General features: G+C 41.2%; 1 protein-coding gene across 1 annotated transcript in view; it reads right to left on the minus strand.

The window, feature by feature from the left end:
* VSNL1 (visinin like 1) overlaps positions 1 to 22,415 on the minus strand; it is a 97,577-nt gene that overhangs the window by 56,751 nt on the left and 18,411 nt on the right. Inside the window, exon 2 of the mRNA XM_004324944.4 lies at positions 4,517 to 4,683. Within this exon, the coding sequence (XP_004324992.1) occupies positions 4,517 to 4,678 (162 nt within the window). The 5' untranslated portion in view covers positions 4,679 to 4,683. The remainder of the gene's footprint in view (positions 1 to 4,516; positions 4,684 to 22,415) is intronic.

The following is a 22,415-nucleotide window of genomic DNA, read 5'->3' on the forward strand; positions in this document are numbered from 1 at the left end:
CTCCAAATACAGTCAGATTCTGACATACTGGAGATGAAAATTTCAACACATGAATTTGGGGGTGGGTGGGCACCTTTCACAGGTACCAAGTTTGTCAAAGGTAAAAGCTATCTACTCAGGGACGTTTTTGGTTGTTTTTTGCGCTACGCGGGCCTCTCACTGCTGTGGCCTCTCCCGTTGCGGAGCACAGGCTCCGGACGCGCAGGCTCAGTGGCCACGGCTCACGGGCCCAGCCGCTCCGCGGCACGTGGCATCCTCCCGGACCAGGGCACGAACCCGCGTCCCCTGCATCGGCAGGCGGACTCTCAACCACTGCACCACCAGGGAAGCCCCTCAGAGACGTTTTATCTTCTAAAAGACCAGGAGAAAAGTCTTCCTTTCATCACTGCATTAATTAACTTCTTACTTTAATATCCCATTTTGAAATAACCTCTATTTTCCACTCGTGCCCCACCAACAAGCATTTATGTCATTCTGCCTTGTGTTGTGGTTAACTGTGTCTCTCCAATTAGCCTGTGAGATCCTGGAGAGCAGGCAGGATCACTGTCTATATAGTCACTTCTATATGCCTCCACCACAGGGCTTCCTGAGAAGGATACACACAGCCAGCATTCAATACAATTCACTCACCAACACTGATGCTTGCTCTGTGGCAGGCCCTGTCTTAGCCACTGGGTCGTATGTTGATTTAAGTGAGGTGACAGTTCTCTACATGACTAAAGAATGAAACCTGTGAAACCGTGCCCCATAGGGTTAACAGAAATCCTTGACTTACGGAACAGCAGATAAGAGAACAGCTTGTTAAAAACCCCTCTGCTTGTAACCTGCCTTTACTGATTAAGCTTGCTTATTTCTTTTTCCTTCTTTAATTGCATACCCTCCAAGCTTCACGTAGCTAGGTAATATATCACAAGATGTCTTAACCACCCTTATAGATAATGCCTCTGACATATGGGTCACTAGAGTAACAGGCACTTAAGCTGTTTTCCAGAAACCTGGAGTCAACTCCTGTCTAGTCAAGCTGACAAAAGCTGGATGGGACCACTGAGCCTAAAACTGGGCCTGCACGGTTGTCTGATGAATGACCTTTTGATGTCAGAGGGCCAAAAACTCTACCCTCAGACCATGCTAAGAGCCTCCATTCCGGAACACGCATCCCATGAAGAAGCACGTAACCCAATATTCCTGCTCAGAACGCCGATTACCTCACACTTTCCCCACCTCCAATCACCCTTCCCCACGCCTAAGACCACCCTGCTTCTTTATCCCATAAATATCTCAAGCCTTTTGCCATCAGGGAGGTGGATCTGAGACTTCTTCTCCTGTCTCCTTGCTTGGCTGCCTTGTGAACAAACTCTCTGCTACAAACCTCAGCATCTCAGCGTACGGCTTGCTGCGTGTTGGGCAAAGGAGCCTGGTTCGGTAACACCTGTAACAAACTAGGAAGGTCCATGCCCAGACCTGTGTTCTTCAAATCCCACTCCAGCAGCTGTATGGTGGAGGGGCTTGGAGGGAGGTTGATATGGGGCTGCCAGGGGAATCCAGTCGAGAGGCAGGGCCATGTGCTGCAGCGCACGTCAGCATACCCGTCTTTAATGTCTGTCCTGAACTTCACTCATTTTGCGGCACTGAGCAAATTACCTCATTTTTCTGAACCTTAGTTTTAGACAGTTTTACATGTAGACTTAATGGAATTCCTTTATATTTTGGATACAAAGGCTTCTGAAGTTGAGGGTTTGTGGCCCCTGGCCTTGCAGGGGGGGCCTCTCCCGTTATCCTGTCGCCCCATACCCTCATCAGAACTGACTCCACGCGGTGAGGTGACTCTCCCAGAGCCTAAAATGGATCAGGTCAGTGACAGTAGATGTGTCAGGCTGACCACACAGGCGGGAGGGCAGAGGCCACCGGTGGCTTTGCTCACTCAGCTGGATTCCAGGATGTCTCAATGTCCACACTGAGATAGAAGGAACTACTGAAAAGTGCCTATTCACCAAGACAAAGACTGTGTCTTGCTGAACATTAGTACTTTTAAGCTGCATTAAAGGAAGATTTTTCTTCCTTCTCCTGGGCCTTATTACATAATACACATCTTTCTCTGTTATTCTCCCTTCTAACCTAACAGACCTGTCTTTCTTTCTTTCTTTTTCTTTTTTTCCTGTGGATGTGGCATATTTCCTCTGCGATTCTCTTTTGTATTTTGTCCTTGGACAACTCTGGAAAGAGAGGAGGACTTTGCCTACTTTCTAACTATTTGATACAAGAGCACAGGCTGAGTTTAAATATGGCTGTTAAGAGGCTGCTAAGAATCTAACCTTCATCCACAAAGTTATATATCCCCTTCCTGGAAAAAAAAAATCCACTCTGGGGGGAGGGGGGAGTAGGGGTTGATACTGGTACATATACCTCAGTTGTACCATAAAACACTGAGGGATGTTTGATGCTTACACACACCCCTCCCTTAGCTTGAGGTGGATTTTATTTTCAGTGCTGAGTACTTCCAGCATGTAAATAAAATACTTCCTTTCCTGCATTTGAACTATGTCTTCAAAGGCAAAACCACTCTCACTTTGAACAAATAGTGAGAAGCATGGCACATAGAGCTCTCTTAAACACAGAGTGACAGCTTGCATGGCTTTTACTGATAGGAAAGTGGCTTTGACAAATCTCATTTGTCTGTACGTCCCTTGGGGCTGAGGGAAGACAGTTCTGAGGCAGAGGCTAACTTCTGGGTGTTAAAATGGTAGAAGATGTGACTTTGAAAACTATGGTGAGTTGTATAAAAATCTAGGAAAATGCATACCATCCCACTTCTCAGCAAAAGCAATTTCTGTCAATTGAATGGTAAATGCATTTCTCACTGCTTCCATGTAAAATATCTAAAAACGAATTACTCAGATATTCTTAGAAGTGTCACAGTAATCGTATAACATGCACACGTACCACTTTTTGTGTACGTTTCTACACACATTTAAAAAGATAGTTGTAGATACCTTGAGCCCTCAGGTGGTCAGCACTGGATTAATGACAATCACGGATTCTTGACATTCATTAGCGGTTCATGCAGGATTAGCAAGCTTTTGTTAATGCAATAACCACCTGCAAACCGAGCACCCAAAGCCATAGCTAAGACTTTGACACAATCCGTCCATCTACCTAACCATGTGGCTAAACTTCCGTCTCATCCCTTGCCTCTTATGCACTGGATGTAACCATCGTAACTGCAGGCTGGGTAATGCAGTTTGAATCCTGTGTTCATCACTCTCTTGCTTTCTTTTTCGTGTGATGTTATGGCTTTTATTTGTAGTTCTATAAAACATATTTTTATCTTATCTGTGTTTAATTTAAAGTATTTTGAGACTTACTTTTTGCACTTAATGTTTCAGTTTTGCTGCAGTTCAACGGTTTTGACTGCCACGTGAGTACACCACAGTTTATTTTCCACTCTCCCTTTGATGGGTGTTTGGGTTGTTTCCCAGTTTTGGTATCGTGAGCAGTGCGGCTATGAGCATTCTTATACATGTTCCTTCTTGAACATATGCAAGGATGGAATTGCTGGAGCAAAGGCTATATGAGATGTTCAACTTCAAGAGAGAACGACACTGTTTAATATTTTATATAATCATCCCATGCACACATTACGCCTGTGGATGGTTCATATTGCTCAAATTGATACTTGCTGCACTTGAATGATAAGAGCACTATTATCTATTTGGTATTTTAGTCAGCAAAAGTTAAAAGAGAAACAATTACAAACAGAGTAATTAAAAGAGAAACACTTTTTCCACAAGCCTCACATTATCGAAGTATAAACAAACTGGAATGTCTTAGATCACGCCAAATCTAGAACAACTACAAATGATAAACTCAGACAAACCGAAGCAATACCACTGCAGTACAAATTATACCTTACACGGAACAGTTTTATCTAATGTCCAGGGGAATGTTAACTTCTAAACAGTACAAAATCCTGGGGAAAGTCCATATTTTAGACCTTGATAGAATGATAGAAGACCATCCTGGTAGACCTTGACGTATACCAGAACTCCCTACTTCCTTCTCAATGCAAAGCTGTGGAGATCTGTATATTTTTCTTACCTGCAAATAAGGGGACTTTCTGGGTGCAAAAGCCCTCCCACATACTTTCTCGCTAACTGAGAGAGGTACCTTTAACAAGCCAAACAATGGTGCAATTAGCCGCCTGTCAATAATCATCAGCAAATGCTATTATCTGAGATTTTTACTGTGCTTTACCAGATGCTATCATCCTCTGAACTGTTTGGTGTTTTGACTGAACAATTACTCTTGTTCAGAAATTGCTTGACTTATGTCTGGAACAAAACACATCCCTTTGCATTTTTAAAAATGACCACTTTTCTTTTTGGGTGGAAAACCACCAGAGTTGGGTGGAAAACCACCAGAGTTGGCCACTTCGAGTTATAATTCCATGTGAAGCTACGTGTGATGAAGACAATGTTTTCTGGCCTGAAGATTAAAAATACGTTGAAAAACAACTTACCTTCACGTAGAGCTGCTGAAATTCCTCGAGATTCAGCCTCCCGCTTGGACAGTCCTTGAGAAATCCTTTGTACCACTGCTTGAGTTCATGCTCATTAAACTCTGTGCTCTTCACCAGGTCCTCCATCACTTCGGGGGCCAGTTTGCTATTCTGTTTCCCCATTCTGCCTGATGAAAAGCAAATTAATGCAATTAGCACTGTGGCTGTGATCATTTCAAGCTTGATTAAGAACCAAGCTAGAGTTCTGAGCAGTCCCTTGTGGTTAGAAGTCCCTCCAGTGTGTCTGATCAAAGTCTCCCCAAGTCTGTTTCCTTCTATTTGATATTCTAGAAAAGAGATGACTAGGAAAGACTTCTCAAAAGGCTGTAGAGTTCATCCTCCTCCATCATGTGTCATCTTTTAACAGCACTGACTCCCACATGGAAAGCCAACATCCCTTTTTACGCTATTCATGTAAAGTACATGGAAATGTTTGTATTCTCATTTTACAAATCATGATTCATTAGCACTTACTGCACAGGTGCCTAATTCTACATGTAGTTTGCAGGGATATTAAGTGGGATTATTGACAAGAACGGTAAGAAGGACTTATAGCCAAATGATCGAAAGGTGGCTTTGGAAATCTGATCAGCAATGGTAGGGAATGCGTTGTTCTAGTTCCAAAGTTTCTGCTGTTTTTTTCTTTTTCAAATGCCAACAGATCATTTTTACTAGTCTCATTAATTCTCTATCTCTCTTCTCATCTTCAGAAACTTCCTACAACATTGCCTTCAGTGTTGACAACTTCTGGATGGTTTTTTTTAAAAGATTGGTTAGTGAATTTCAGTTGACATAATTCCATTCTATTCTTATTACTGCCAGTAAGTCAAAATAATAGTGCATGAAATAAAATATAAAATACATTGATTATATGCCAGGTTGTGTGGCCAACATCACAGTCCCACAGTAGGTGGACAGAGCATAGGTTTAGAGTTATCCCTGATTTGGCCATTGACCTTATGTGTTGCTTACAGCAATATTAATTAACTGCTTTAGCATCAATTTCTTTCTCGATAAAGCACACATAAAAAAAAAAAACTCTTTCAGATTTACTGTGATGGCTAATTAAGAAATACGTAGGTAAACAAAGACCAAAAAAAGTCCAAAATTAAAAGTTTTATTACTGCAGGAAAATTAAAAATGATTTTTAAAAATTTCCCTTTAATGTTGTTTTTGTGACAAAAAAGAATTAAAACAGAACAAATTAACCACAGAGTAATTAAAAAAGTCAAGTTAGTGATTTTACTAACAGAACAAGGAAAGTATCGCAAGATCTGTAAAGTCCTGTTAGAGGAGACAGAGTTAGGTTCTGGAGAATTTACCCAAGTGGACCTAGTCCTTCAGTGTGCTTGAGACAAATTCTCTCCTAGGCTCTCAGCAGGTCTATACTTGCAATAGCCCAGAAGGGGTAATCTAACCACATACCCTGTTATTATTTTTTTACCTTCTTCTAAAACAGATTCCACACCCATTCTCAGTAACCTGCCCTAACACTGAACAATTCTTTCCAAATAAGGAAACCAAACCACTATTGCTGCTTTCAGGGGGAGCTGCTTCGTCGGAAGCACACAGCGTGGTGAAAAGATGCTGTTTAGATGGTCATTTGCTTCCAAACTCTTCTGCTTGATAAAAGGGCCTGAGGATCTGCAACTATGCCCTTTCTCATGGAGTTTCTCTACATATTTTTGCTCTTAATTTCAAGTCTCTGATTAAAAACCATCTCTTAATTATAAGTTACTGTGGGATTCCACAGCTGGATATGGAAATCAAGTGGGTACTCAGGTGTCAGGTTTAATTAATCTGGGTAAGAAAATGGTAATTCTTGTTTATCTTGATAATCAAAAGATGTATTACCAACCTTTCAGTACTTCTCTTTGTTCTTTTCAGTGGAGAATTACAAATTTTCATTATTGAACTAGACTCTCACCTAATAATAATAGCTACTGAATCCTGAGTGGCTGCGGGGGAGGCACTAGGATGGACACTTCACAACCTTGACCTCTAACCCTGTGACAACTCAGCAAAATAATTAGGGCACCTCTCTTGTACAAAATCATACAACTAACGAGTGGCAGAGCTAGAATTTGAACGTGGATTTGCAAGACTCTAGTGCACAGTCACCGACAAGACAGGTGGTTGGAAGGCATTGCAGGAGAAGGAACAGGAACCACGAAAGCAGGAAGGTTTGAGAGGCTGAATTAGCGTTTCCTGGCACTGCAAGAGGGATGAGAGAGGGATCACTTTGCCAAGCTCTTGTTTGGAAAAGCCTGTTAGATTTACCAAAACCACAAGCTCAGAAGTGAGTTTGTATGAATGATGGGAAAAGGGGTTAAGGGTTATTAAAAACCACCTCCCCCAAGGGCCTTTAGAAGGTCAACGTGTCAGCTTCTCTCTTAAGCAAGGGAGCTTGGATTCTCTACACATCATTGCGATGCCTTAAACTGTTCAGTTGACCCGGGAGAGGATGGTCTCTTACACAAGGGGAACATTGTCAGCACCATGAATCACAGTTTGGGGGACTCAAATGCATAACTTCATGCATCTTGGTTACAGGTCATGGTCAGCACCATCACTCAGGTATGCCTGGAAATGAATCATGTACAAAATCAAGTTCTGACCTGGCTCAGAGTGGCACTGCCACCGCCCTCATCAGGTTTTGCCTGGATTAATAATCCTCCCTGGGCTCTCTACTCCAACCTGCCACCTGCATGGCTGCTTGAATGAATTTCTGAAATGCAAACCTCAGCATGTGATCTTCTCCCAAAAACGCTCAACAGCTCACCGTTGTCTACAGGATGTAGCCCCGGCTTGCTAGCATGCCACAGTCTTGCCGACTCATAGCCTCATTTTCTGCCAACCTGTCTTTTCACTTCATATGCCAGTAATAATCAACTGTTACAGGTCCCAGGGCTTGCATGCTTCCACACATTCATGCTTTGCATGTGCTGTTTCTTTTCCTGGAATGTCACCCCCCTTTATCTGCTCAGCACACTTCTTCTCCTTCTTTAAGTAGTCTCAGCTCACGTGCCAGCTCCTCTGTGAAATCTCTGCAGACTTTCCAAGGCTGACTTAGGCATCCTTTGTCCTCGGCCTCTCCCTTCCCTTATAAAAGCTTCCATGATCTTTACTGATTTCTCTACTGGATTGTTAGTTGCTTGAGAGGACTGCTTTTATTTATCTTTGCACCCTGGTACCTCATACTAGATGCTCAACAAATATTTTTTGAGGAAATGAATGAATGGGACGTGAGCCACTACGAAGGACCTTGTCACTGGTCTTCATTAGACCCATTATGGGATTTGGTATGTTTCTTTCTGGGAAAATCAGCCTCATAATAATCTATACATGAGGAGAGTCAATGCAATCGTAAGTATAAAGTGCAGACAGCAGATGGGAGGAATGTTTCATGTAACTGTATAGAAAATAGCCTGACCTTCTAGAGATTGTTTCCTTGTCTGTCTTCATCATTAAATTCTAAATAGCTTGAAGTCAGGCCCTGTGCCTTTGTTTCAGCATCCTCAGTACTTGGCATAAAGGTGATTCTTAGTTATGTCTGATAAATGAATTGATGTCCTCCCCGTACTGGGGCTGCAGTGACATGGGCCAAGTAGTTTCTTTCATTATGAGACTGGGATGAAAGAAAGGGTAAAATGACAGTAAAGCTTAACATGTTCCCCAAAAGATTTCATGACATAATGGGAAGGATTTATGCCCACTCTATTTCTAGTTAAATCTGTGATCTTGGGCAAGATCCTTTCCTTTCCTGTTGCTCAGTTTCCCCAACTGAAAAATGAGTTGGACAAGATGATCTTTAAGGTCCTTGTGCCCCCGCCACTCATTGATTGGCAGCATAAGTTTTCTAAGTATGAAAACATGAGTCACAGATGTCAACCTGGCTTGTCTCAAAAGAGTCGGTGCATGCTGGCTCTGCATTCTTTAACTGAAAACCGGTGGTACTTGAGCATGTGTTACCTAAGGGAGGGGAAAGATACCAGAATGTATTATTGTTATGCTAGGGTTCCAGGCTGTGAGATAAAGGCCAGCCCAGCCCCAAATCAAATAATTTCTCATGCTTTGAGTTGTCATAGAGACTCAGCGCTAGGCACAAAATGGGACTGGTAGAAGGGTTCTGATGGGCAAGAGAAGACCATATTTTTATACACTGCAGTTCACAGAAGGCTTTTGTGTAACAATATTTACCCGTATAACAATGCTGTAAGAAAGAGATCATTATCATCTCTTTTATTGACGAGGAGTTTGAAGCTCAGAAAGAATACATAATTTACCCTAGCTCAGCTAGCTAGTAAAAAGCTTAGTACAGAGAGAACAAGATGTCTCAAACCTCCTTGGTTTCCTGATAAAGGCTCTTATCTCTTGCCTGGATTCTTCAACCACCACTTAACTTGTCTTCCTGCCTTGGGTTTGGCCACTTCTCATCCATTTCCTACCCTGTCTTGATAACAGGATTCTAGAGCAGAAGAGGCAAAACATGTAAGAATGCTCTGAGAACTGGGAAACTTCCTGGAAGGGAGAAAAGACCCACCAGGAGGTCCGAGAAGCTCTTTCCTCCACAGACCCTTTTGGCCTTAAAGAGGATTCAAATAAAATATGTGTGTGTGTGTGTGTGTGTGTGTGTGTGTGTGTGTTGCCCTGAGCCTGTCCTTTGCCTACTCTGATACCTAAGCCCAGCTTCTCAGGACACACCAAGGCTTGCTGCCTGCGATGAGGCACACAGAACAGCACACCTGGCTTCTCCTAGGTAATTGGACCATCAGCCTGGCTGAATCTGGGTGAGATTCATGGAAAGACTTGGGGGCTGGGTTGGGGTGGCACCACCACACATGCAGACACACAGCAGGATGAGCACAGTGATGGGGAAACAGTCCCGGAAATAGGGCTCAGAGCAGAGGTTGAAAGAGCTTTAGGGGCTCAGGTGGGAGGCCTATGGAACACACAACAGTGCCAGGTATGGAAGGAGTCTTGAATGGAGTTGATCTGGTTCTAGTGTCAAGTTACCTGGGCCAGCCTTGAATATATCAGGTCTTCTCTCTGGGCTCTGGGATTCTCACCTGAACATGAGAATAACTGGAAGAGCCTGGCTTTGCTTGTGCTTAGACTTCTGCCTGGATCCCCCTTTCTTTTCCTTACCACTGGCCCAAATCTTACTCCCTCTGCAAGGCTCAGTTCCAATGCTGTCTTCTCTGTGACACGTTTCTACAAATTCTCACTAATCTCCTCTCCTCCTGTCCTTAAAGGCATGGATTTGTACCAATGATGGCTGACGGTCTGGTTAACTGAGGCAGATAGAAACTCTCTGGGCAACTCAGTTCAGTGGACATTTATAGGCATCGTCTATGAGAAAGGCCCTGTGCTGGGCACGGTGGGGTGTAAAGAGAAGACATGGTTCCAGCCTTGAAGGGCTCAGAACTGGATGCAGGAGACATTCACCTCTTGGGATATGGGGCCTGGAGAGATGAATGTTCACAGCCAAGAGCTGGGGAGCACAAGGGACAGAGAGACAAATTCCCACCCGCATCAGGCAACTTCAACTGTGGCTGGTCCCCAGGTGAAAACCCTTAAGCAGTTGTGTCCCAAACTTGCCTAAGTGCAAGAATCATCCTTGGTTATCGTGTTAAAAATACAGCTTCATTGGGGCTTCCCTGGTGGCGCAGTGGTTGAGAGTCCGCTTGCCGATGCAGGGGACACGGGTTCGCGCCCCGGTCCGGGAAGATCCCACATGCCGTGGAGCGGCTGGGCCCGTGAGCCATGGCCGCTGAGCCTGCGCGTCCGGAGCCTGTGCTCCGCAACAGGAGAGGCCACAACAGTGAGAGGCCCGCGTACGCAAAAAAAAAAAAAAAAAAGAACAGCTTCATGAGACCCTCCCTTAGGGGGAAGTCGGTACTTTTAACAAGCAGCTCAGGTGAATATGATTCTCAGTCAACTTGGGAGTCACCGATGAAAAACATGAATAAAGATCAAGGTAGATGGTCTAACGAGAAAACACCCAAAGCAGCACAAACATAACCCAAGTTGTCTCCGATTCCTCACTCCTTCCATCTGGCATCCTCGACACGGTTTCAAGATCCTGTACTGGGGTCTAGCATTAAGATTTTAAAAATCACACAACTAGGGAAGACCAAAGCTTGTAAAGATCTGACTCTGGGTTCTTCTGTTTTAAGCCCCTTGGTTTCAGTTGGGGAGTCTGAGGTCTTCCAATATCACACAGGCAACTGATGGTACAGCCAGGAAGAGAACCCCAGTCTCCTGACCTAACTGGGCGGTCCCACCCTCCCACCCTCACAGTGTGCTGTCCCCACGCCAAACACACATAGCCCGTAAGCCAGGAGGCATGTTTACCTCTGTGCCGGGATGCTAAAACGATCCCCATCACCAACCCTCTTGGATCCCTTAAACACACGACATTAGGTTGCTAGTTTCCAGAGACTGTTAAAACAACCCTGAAAATTAAGCCTCAAAGTCTCCCAGCACATTGCGTGGGGTTTTCTTTTCTAATAAAGGCAAATATCTGGCCCTCTGGTTCCTTCTGCTCTTCTCTTCTTCATCCCCCTAAAGCCGAGGGCTCACAAGTCCCCAGCAGCTCTTCCCAGGGGGCAGGGAGAGTGTCGATCACAGGCTGGCCTTTCATGCCACCTCTGGGGACTAGAACAGCTTCAGAAAAGGGGAGACGGGCTTTCTCGTGGCATTCTCTGATGACTTTCCCTCCAACTGGGAACCTCCTGGGATGACAGTGGAGATCCTACCCTACAAGCATAAAACAGGCAGGGGGCACCGACTACATCCTTGGGGATTCAAGATAAGTCCCAGGGCTAGGAGCAGCCTGGAGCATCAGTGGTGCAGGCTCTCTCCTTGCCCCCAGAGTAAGGACTTGGATATCCCAAGGGGCAAGTGACATGTTCAAGTGTCTACCAGTAGTGGCAGAGTCACTCAAGTCTTCTGACTCTTAGGCTGGTGGTCTTTCCCCTCTGAGAACCATCTGCTCTTACCATGTTCCTAAATGCTTACTTATCTGTACAGTAATTCTAAAAAAGACTTTAACTCACGTTGGTGGGCCTTAAGGACAAAGAACTTTGACATTCTCAGATAAAGGTGACTTGATAGAAATAAAATGCTCTATCTGAAGGAAGTATGATACTAAAAATTAATTTGTTCACTTATTTAACAAACTTTTACTCAATATTATCATCTATTACAAAGATAAATGTGGTTCCCAAATCTCTATGGTAGGCCTTTCCTGAATAGTAGAGAATATATCCGTCTACCTGCTAGACATTTCTACCTTTATATCCTACAGCCGTATCAAACTCAGCATATCCTCCTGTGCTCCTCTCTGGGTAAATGGCCCCACCACCTGCCCAGGGTCCCTTATAAGCCTGGGGGTTATATCGAATCAATTATCCAGTTAAGTAGTTTGTAGATTCTACTTCCTAACTCTCTCTCAAATTTCATCTACCTCTCTCTGTGGCCACCACTTTAGTGCAGGACATGATCATCTCTCACTTCGATGACTGCAATAGCCTCCTAACTCGCTTGCTTTCCCCTCTATGGTGTTGCCCTCCATCTTCCACACTACAGCCAAAATGACCTTTTTAAAACACAAAATCCAATCACATCACTGCTCTGCCTAACCCCTCAGTGGCCTCCCATTATCCTTACTCTGAATCCAATCCTCACCGGGACCTACTCTGTCCCCACCCCACCTTTTGTCCACCCTCCCCATGCTCCCACCCTATGCTTCAACTTCCTGTATCATCGCAAACCTCTCTGGTTGTTTACTAGCTGTTCCTTTTGCTGTGAGGGCAGTTCCCATCAGGTCCACTTTGATCTTCCAGTAAACTCCAATCCACACTCCAGATACGGACGGGGATCATCTCCTGTGACTTTCTTGTCTGGCTTCCTCTTTCTCACCTTGACTCTTGTACACACTGCTGTCACCATGCCACCTGCCATGGCATGGTCACCATAAGGCATGTCTGCTGTCTCACCAGACCTGGGTTTCCTCAAGGGGAACGTGATTGTCACGTTCACCTTGGCATCCAGTTCAGAGCCTACCATTGAACAGGTGCACAGGAAACGCTGTTGAATCAATTATGATGTGATCTCAGTCAACAACGAGCTAGAGCTTATCAGCTGAGTGATAAGCAAGAACCTATGAAACAGAGATCAAAGCTGACTGTGCTAAATGCCATTAGGGAGAGACCAGCAAAGTGTTGAAAGAGAGACAGAGACAGAGAGAGAAAGAGGATGTGGGGAGGGGGGAGCTCCAGGAATCAGTAACAAAACTACCTTAGGAACTGAAAAATGAAAAATTGGATGAAGGATTTTTCACAAAGTGGTCCTTCAAAATTATCACAAGGAAATAATCACAAACCTGCAGAGACATATATATATAAGAATGTTTACTTCAGCATTGTTTAAAACAATTAAAAGCAAAACCTTTTCAAAAAATAACCTAACTGTCCATCAAAGGAAACTGGTTAGATAGATTTTGGTAGAACTATACGACAGAGAAGATGAAGCCATTAGAAGTGGTAATGTAGATCTACATCGACTGGTATGAACTAGTATTGGGTCAATGTCATTTATTTAAATTAAAACACACAAACATAAAATAACTGTATATTCTCAAGGATAAACACCTGAGAACATATACTAAATACAGTAGAATGGAGGAGAATGGAAGTGAGTGCAGAAGATAAAAAACATAATAAAACATAAGAGGGGCTTTATATAAACAATGATGATTGTGTGCCACGAACGGAAGAATATGATTAACGTAAGTGTACCCTTGAGGTCCAAAAAAAGAAAGAAGAAAGGAGAGAAGAAATTGCAATAAACTGTTAAGTAAAAAAGCAAGTCACAAAACAGTACACGTAGTATCGCCCTGCTTTTCCTTTATATGCACACAAGCTCAAGTTAGTGTGCACAGAAATTTGGGAAAGTACATAATGTACATCAAAGTATTAATAGTGGTTGTAACTGCTGGCAGTATAATGGTAATATTTCACTCCCCCCCGTATCATTTTGGAATTTTTATAATGTGCACATACAACATTGTAATCAGAAAAAAATGTACATAAATAATTTCAACAAACAAACAAACAAAATGTCTTTGGTCCACAAACAGTCTCAGGAATCCTGGAAAGAGAACTTTTGTGGTGCTTTCAATTAAAGCCACTTTTTTTCAAATAGTTAATTCACAGCAGTATTTCAGGGTTCACCTGTAGGCCAAAGACCTTTAGTTCTCAAGCCCACCCTGGTTAGCTCTGGATGAAAGGATGAATACGGGGGAGAAGCTCAGGAGACACTCGGGTCTGCTGCCTCCTCCCCCATCTTGGCACATGGAGAAGCAGTGATGGGGAGACACAGTGTTGGGAGGGGAGCCCTGTGTGTCAGAGCCTCTGACCCTCAGCATCTACCCTGTTGGGAAACCCCTCTGAGGCTCAATTCTACCATCTGTGAGATTGATGATAACAATCCCAATCTCAGATGCGTTACCACAAGGTGTAAGACAGGAAAGAGCTTTGTCAATGTCAACACACTATCCAGTGTTCATTATAATGACTGAAACTGAAACTCAAAAGATGGAAAATTCAAAGATAGAGAAAGATGATAATGCCATAGATCATAACTTCTGGGTGCCTAAGGTCAGATCTCGGCTTGTCCAATGAGGTCCAGAGAGGGATCTATTTGAAGGTCAAAGGAAAGACCTCAGAAGGTGAAGGGGCGCAGAATTAGCCACTTCAGAACATGTCTCTTTCGCATAAGGATTATTTTAGGCTGATTATTTTTAATAAACAGCAAACATAGGAGAATCTCTGAAAACTGAGAAGTTACCCTTCTGAAGGAGACATCTGCATTTATGAGGGAACTCTCCATTTGTAAGGTGTCTCCCTCTCTGTACAGAATTTAGGAGGATGACTACATCTCCAGGAACTCTTATCAGTGGAGAAGGTAACTGACTTAAATCTGCATAACCACCATACCCTTGCTTACTGTGCTTTGCCTGATAGGGTCTCACTGGCTTTCCTTCCCATCAACATCTTCTTTTATCTTCAGCTGAAGTTAGTATTTAAGGGGATAGCTTGGACCATTTCAGAGAGTTACTCATTTTTTTTGGATATTTCACTTATATAAGAAGTTATACATGTTATTAAACTTATGTTTTTCTCCAGTTAATCTGTCGTAACCAAGAACCTAGAGGGTAGAAGGAAAATTACTTTTCCTCCCTTACAAAGGCTTTGGAAACAATGGTATCTCTGGATGTGTCTGGGATCAAGCTTCCCTGCCATTTTCCCAGGAAATAGGAAACGGTGATTTGCCTGAAGGTAAAGACCACCGTCCTGGGTTCTCAGCCTGGAACTTTGGGCCATGAAACCCACTGACATCCTCGGGAAAAGTTTCCCAGGGCCCTGCCAAACGACCTGTGTGGATTTTCTGTGCTTTGACAGGTTAATGTGACCATGCCTTTTCCTAAAACACAAGAGCCGGTGTACAGTCCCAACTCTGCCCATGTTTTCCTGTGTGACCTTGGCAACAGTTGGCTTCTTCTTCGAGCTTCCATTTTTCTCATCTCCAAAAGTTCTATGAAAGTTTCTGCCTCACCTAATTCACCGGGTCACTGTAAGGAACAAACCATAGAAGCAGCTTGTAACTTGTGGAAGTGTTTCTAGTTCTTCATCTAGAGCGCTCTCCAGGACACCTCAGGAAAGAAAACAAGACCCAGACGTGTGGAAAGAAGTGGGCTTTGTTAAGCAGGAATGAAGAGAGAGAGTGACGTGCAAATCCCAGGCTCGACGGAGCAAAGACACCTGCTGATGAGCAGCGCTGAAGTTTCACAAAGAAGCTAGAGAAGCAGAGGCGACCGCACACTCCTTCTTGGGGCTTTGGGAGGTAGCTGGAAAGAGCATATTTACCAAAACTTGCCAGAGGAGAGCTGGCCCTCAACATTGAGGTTCCTGGCTTTGATGTATTTCCGGCTCTGAATCATGCTCAACCCGTCCTTGCTGGGCCTTTGTGAAGTACCCAGTAAGGCTGGAACAAAGCACTTTACTGTGGTGCATGAAAAATATCTTGGCTAAAAGGAACAATGCCAAGGCTGAGAGGGCTAAAATTAGACCTTCCGGTTCTGTTTGACTTTGCCGTTGTGTGCACAGGCTGCTAACGTGGCATCCTCCACACGCCTCCCTCCCGGCCGTGGGCCTTCTGAGAGCACAGGTAACATGTGCTGAAGGAAAGGAAGTGCTGCTTCCTGTGGCACCCCGTGGGGATGACAAATGCTTCTGGGCCTATGTCACTGCCACTTGGAGCAGTAGGTTGAGTAATACTTAGTTTGAAGGAATCTGTTTCCACGTCAGCTAATTTGTAGATTAAGATAAAACCATATCTATCCTTCCCATTAATCTAATGCCCTTCCATGTTGAAACCAAAAGGAAATCTCAAGATGATCATATAGTTGAACCTTACATTTACCTTTACCTAAGAATTTACAGCTTCACTTACATAACTGTTGCAGAACTCAGAGAACTAGTTCTAAGTACTTTACATCATGATGAGCAGTAGTGTCATCTACAGAAAAGAGCACGGACCTTGGAGTCAGATGAGGTGAGATCCCCAGCTCTGGCACTTCTATTAGCTGGTGCCTTTAGGAAAGTTACTGAACCTTCCTTATCCCATTCATTCAACTTTAAATTGTGTATGTTAATAACTATCTCAAAATGTTAAATGAAATAATAAATTTACATAATCAATATTTTAGCAGTAATGATCATGGCTTATATTAGTAAGTACTTACCATGTGTTCATGGATTATGCTCTTCATGTTTACAATAATTTAATGAAGTAGCCACCATGTATGTCTTCATTTTACAGTCAAGGAAAATAAGGCTCAGAGAATTTAACAAACTTGCCCAAGGTCACACAGTAAGAAAACAGTGGGATTTGAATCCTGGAAGGCGCTTATCCACTGTTAGCTATTCTGCCTTATTAAAGGAGATGAGAAACAAGAAAGTGCTTTCCAGGGCAGAAACTGTTATTTCAATGTAAGGGTTCATTACTCTCCTTTCTGGCCTGGGTGCTGCCCTGATCTATGCATTTCTTTACCCAAGTGAGGCAACTTAAGGGTAGTGAGAGTCCTGGTCGGTTATCTCCTGGCCCCCAGGGTGTTGGGGCAGGGGTTGGTTGCTAAATACAAGGGCAGCAATTGAAGAAGCTGGGAATGTCTAGGCTACAGCAGCAAAGACTCAAGAGAGGAAATTTGAGCTCTCTTCAAATAAGTGAAGGATTACTGGCACAAAAACAGACTTATAGATCAGCATAACAGAACGGAGAGTCTAGAAATAGATCTGGCTACACATAATTACTTAATGTATGATCAAGGAAGATTTTTAGAACAAGGAGGAAAGGAAATGCAATTTTGTAAGGGATGCCATCATCACCACTTGATAGCAGTTAAGTGAAAAATGTAAGTCAGAACCACACCATGTACATCTTTTAAAACATCACTAACATTTGGAATAAACAGTTTAATATAAAATTAAGTCAAAGCAAACTATTAGAAACTGAAAATATGCTAGACAAAATGTTAATAGCTATTATATACATATAGCTTTACATATAAAGCAAATACCAGTGATTAAGGAAACCATTTGAATCAGAAAAGAGGAATGATCAGAATGTGAAAAGATTATTCATGCCAGAGTAAACACAAATAGTTAACAAAACCAGAGAAACATATTTAACCTATTTATGATGGTTAAATTAAACTTTCTAAACATAAAAGCAGTGGCAGAAACTATCAAGTATATGATTGATATATATAACTATATAAATTCAAAGTTTAGAGAGTCTAAAAACACCAGAAAAAAGGCAAATATCAAAATGTGAAAAATATGTCACATAAATGTCATTTATGGATTAAAGGTGCTTAAAAATAAATGGGAAGAGAATATGACAGAAGGCTGGGCAATGAACATGAACAGAACAAAAGACACAGTATCAATGGCCAATTTCAATCGTTCAAATAACCTAACATGGTAAAACTGTATGTTGGTACAACCCACTAGAAAGTACTAGAAATCAAGAAGCATTAAATATCAACACTTTTGATTCCAGAGGAAGCTATCTTAAAGAAATAATCCAAGAGAAAAAAGTTGCATATAGGGATATAATTATTGCAGCTTTATTTAATAATGGTAAAAACTCTAGAACTATAACCATGTCCCACTTGGGAAATGTATAGTAAATTATGGCATGTTTACTCAATGGAATATAAAGTTGTGAATACAATGTTGAAACATGGCAAATTACTTATGATATGTTAAGTGGAAAAAGCAGACATACAATATTAAATACACATTATAATTACAACTATTTACTGAAAAAATGAAGTCAGTTGTTTTCCCGTCTTCCTCCTTACACATCAATAAAAAGTGCAGACAAAAGGACAGGCAATGGTGAGGAAAAAATAGAAAAATAGAGACTATTCCACAAAATCAAACATATTACTAGTCTGAGTTTCAGAAAGAGTGAGAAGAGAAAATATTGAGGGGAATTATCTAAGAAATTATCAAAAACAATTTGTTTATTATTACTATTTTTTGACTTACAAAATGTTAGATTGATTTACAAAACAGACTATGTGCAGAAACCTTGTTATTTATCAGGATATGGAGATGAATAAGAAGCTTCTTAACTCCTGTAGAAACCAATGACCCAGTGGAAGATATAAATAATATATAAAAAATTTAATTACAATTTATAATATGGAGTGATAACACATTTCTATAATGTACAAGATTCTATGGTAGCACATTAATGTTAATGGTGAGAGATCTATAAGTTACCATTTTAACTTACATTAAAATATGAGAACTTGAAAAGATCTTTGTAAAATCTAATTAATCCTCCCACTTATAAAGTTGAGAAGGCTGAGATCCAGAGAGTGTAAATAAATATATCCTAGTTTAGATGAATGCTTTTCTTTTCCAGATGAGAAACTGAGGCCTAGAGAAGACACAAGCTTTTTCTAAGCGTGTAGAGAATATCTATGGAAGATGTAGTTCCAGAGCCTCATCTCCTGATTGCAAATCTAATGTTCTCTTCGAATGAAACTTACACCTAGATTCCATCAACAAAAGCATGAAGTAGCTGACAGAAGAAATGAGCTACTTATCTTCTAGAGAAGCATAAGGCAATGGAGAATAGAGGGGGCAGGACCTCATCTCTGTCTCAATAATTCAGGGAAGAGCCGTGAGTTTGCAAGTCCAAGTCAGAAACTTAGATGTCTGTATATGCTTCATCATTCCTTCCACCCTACCTAGTTCCAGTTAATCTGAAATTCTGGCAAAAGTATATTCAACAAAATTGTGTTAGGAAAATATTGTCTAAAGGGCAAAAATAAAACTAGATCCCAACCTCACACCAATCACAAAATTATATTTCAGATGGATTAAAACCAAAACTAAACAAAATGCACAAATCATGGTAAAAGGTTGATAAATATGACTATATCAAAATTAATAACTGTTTTTAAGACAAAAGTAACCGTGGATAAAGTTAAATAAGTGACAGGCAAGGAGAAGATATCTGCAATGTATATAACAAAGGATTTGTATTCAGATTATATAAAGAATTCCAAATAATGGATGAGGAAAAGATAATCCTACTGAAACATAGGTAAAGCATATGAATAGATAATTTACAGAGAAGAAAACATAAATGGCCAATAAAAAAATAAGAAAATAGAAAATTACAAAGGACCATTTTTTTTATAATCAGTTTGGTAAAAATATTTTTTGAAAATATGCTGATATCAAGTGTCTTCAAAGATGTAGAAAAAATATGAATTCTTTCTAATATATTGCTCATGGGACTATTTATTGGTACATATTCTTTGGAGAATAGTTTGGCAATATTTAATATAGCAGAAGATGCGTATAGAACATAATCCAGCAATTCCATTTCGACATATATATCCTAGAGAAACTCACACAAACACACAAGGGGACATGTGAAAAAGATGTACACTACAAGTTTACAATAGCAAATTAAAAAAAAAAGTCACAAAAACCTAAATGTTCATCGAATAGGGAATGAGTAATTTAATTTGAAGTATAGTCACATGATGAAACACTATATGGTAGTCAAAACGAATGAATGATATATGAATAAAAACAGTGCTTTAAAAATATTTTTGAGAGAAGTGAGTTGGAGAATGACACATACAATATGACGTCATCTACTTAAATATCACAAAGCCAAAATGATACTATAGAGATATACATATTTAGTGAAAAGAATAAATGTATTCATGAAGAAAATGCATACCAAGTTCAACAGAATGATTTTTCTGAGGAAGAAGGGAGGTGAGTGGGACTGAGAAGAAAAATGATGATAATATCAAAATGAGATGGCATTAATATTTTTGAATGCTAGGTAGTAGGTCAATGGATAATTATACTATTCTCTAAATTTTTTCTGTACGTTTGAAATTTTTCACAATAAAAAATTAATATATTTTCCTTTAAAGCAGCTGGTAATTTAGATTTCTCTCTAATCCCAACTGACTTTTTCCTAGGTATACTTCGTTGCTGAAGATTAACTAATCAAATGGCTTGGGCGCCATTATGATTTTGGATAATGATGTTTTCTTCCAGCTCTTATACAGAGTAATCATGTTCATTTCAAAGAAAACATGTGGCAGAAAACTGAGGAGAAAATCGTGCCAGACTCTAAGAAGTTTACTGAATAATTTAAAGCATGTCCATTTTAAGTTTAGGAAAAAAATACATTTCTCTTATTCTCCGTTGGTAATTCTCAAGTGGTTTCATTTTTGTGATACACAAATTGGTATCATAAAGCAAAATGGAAATCAAGTTAATTTCCGTAGTCTTATAACTGCTTTGTTGGTGCTACAATTGCATCTGCAGTTAGCACTTTCAAGGTAGTTTTGTGCATTGCAATTACTTGTCTACTTGCCTGTCTCTGCTAGACCCTTGGAACACTTTGAAGATGGGAACCCTGTCTTGCTCATCAACACCTTTACCACATGGACATGCAGTAAGTGTTTTTAAAATGATTTTATAAAATTTCAATTTTCATCTGTGAATGGGGATATTAGATACAACAGTTTAACAAAACATTTGCAAGGAATCTTGATAGATTCTGATCTTTTGAGGCTCTGAATCAATGAAGTTGGAATGATAGTAACTCTTTGAGTCATCTGGTTTCCTGCCATTGTACTAAGCACATAAAATGAGTATGGAGTTGCTTGTAGTTACTGTGGTTGTTTTTCCAGAACTGTAAGCACGAGTATTGGGATAATTTTGTAAAGGTCACTCTGAACAGCCTCATGGAACGGTGTAATAAAGTCCACTTAATGATAAATATGCATTTCACTGCCAAAATAGAACACAATCCTTGGCCAACTATCTAGGCATAGTTTCTTTCAGCTTACAGGCTCTAGAAACATATTTTGGGCCAGAAGAACTCAAGGAAGGTACAGAGGAGAGGTTGCCAAGCCACATAGAAAAACTTCCTTGTATTCCTTTTTTGAAATCTCTTTTCTAATTCACTTTTTTTTCTGTTTTATTTTACTGTACTTGATATATTTCCTAAACCTAACTGAAATTCCTTCTGAAGCATGGCAGAAGCCTAGATAAAAGAAAACAGAGAGGAGTATGACTTTAGAAAAACACATGATATAGTTAAAAGAATTGGTTTTAAAAAGGAATACTTAGAAGTAAAAGGGTAAATTGTATCTACACCACAACTATGTAAGAAAGTAGGCATACAGGAAAAAGATCAGAACGAAATATGTCAAATTATCACAATAATTACCTTTGAACATTAGGATGATGATTTAAATTTCTTTCTACTTTAATGTTTTCAGATTGTCAAAGACTATCTTTATAATGAAACTATACCTTATTTTTTATTTTTTTGCAGTACACGGGCCTCTCACTGCTGTGACCCCTCCAGTTGCGGAGCACAGGCTCCAGACGCGCAGGCCCAGCGGCCACGGCTCACGGGCCCAGCCGCCCCGCGGCACGCGGGATCCTCCCGAACCAGGGCACGAAGCCGTGTCCCCTGCATCGGCAGGCGGACTCCCAACCACTGCGCCACCAGGGAAGCCCATATACCTTACTTTTAAAGGACTTACACATTTAGACAGTACACAGGCAATTCTCAAATGTTTAGCAATTACATATTTGCTTAGCATCTTAAAAACTGTCTTGACTGACCTAAACTTAACCAAGTTGACTGATTAATCAGTGTTCTCCCTAGAATTAAGTACTGACTGATGCCAGGGACAGCTAAACACTCCTGGTTAGAATGAGTTTGCAAACAGCTCAAGAGCTGGAGTCATAAAGGCCCGGATCTGCTGGATGACAAAGCACAGTGTTCACTCCCTCAACGCCCCACTGTCTTTTATTAAATGGAGAAATTTTATGAACTCACTGGTTTTGCTCTGAAGATAATGTGTGGTGTTACAGACGTATGTGAAGTGCCTGAATTACTTTTGTCACAACATAGTTCCCTTCCCTCTTCATCTCACCTTCCTGGTTATTCCTTGCCAGATATACTGGACACATCGGTATTAATATGTCCCATCTCTTCTTTTAGCTGAGATGGTCTTATCTGTATTTCATATTCAGGGAAGTATTGTTAAGGTTTTCTTAGGCAGAGATGACCTAAAAATCCAATCAGGGCTTCCCTGGTGGCGCAATGGTTAAGAATCCACCTGCCAATGCAGGGGACACAGGTTCGAGCCCTGGTCCAGGAAGATCGCACATGCCACAGAGCAACTAAGCCTGTGAGCCACAACTACTGAGCCTGTGCG

The sequence above is a fragment of the Tursiops truncatus genome, chromosome 14, assembly GCF_011762595.2.
Source record: "Tursiops truncatus isolate mTurTru1 chromosome 14, mTurTru1.mat.Y, whole genome shotgun sequence".
Lineage (NCBI taxonomy): Eukaryota > Metazoa > Chordata > Mammalia > Artiodactyla > Delphinidae > Tursiops > Tursiops truncatus.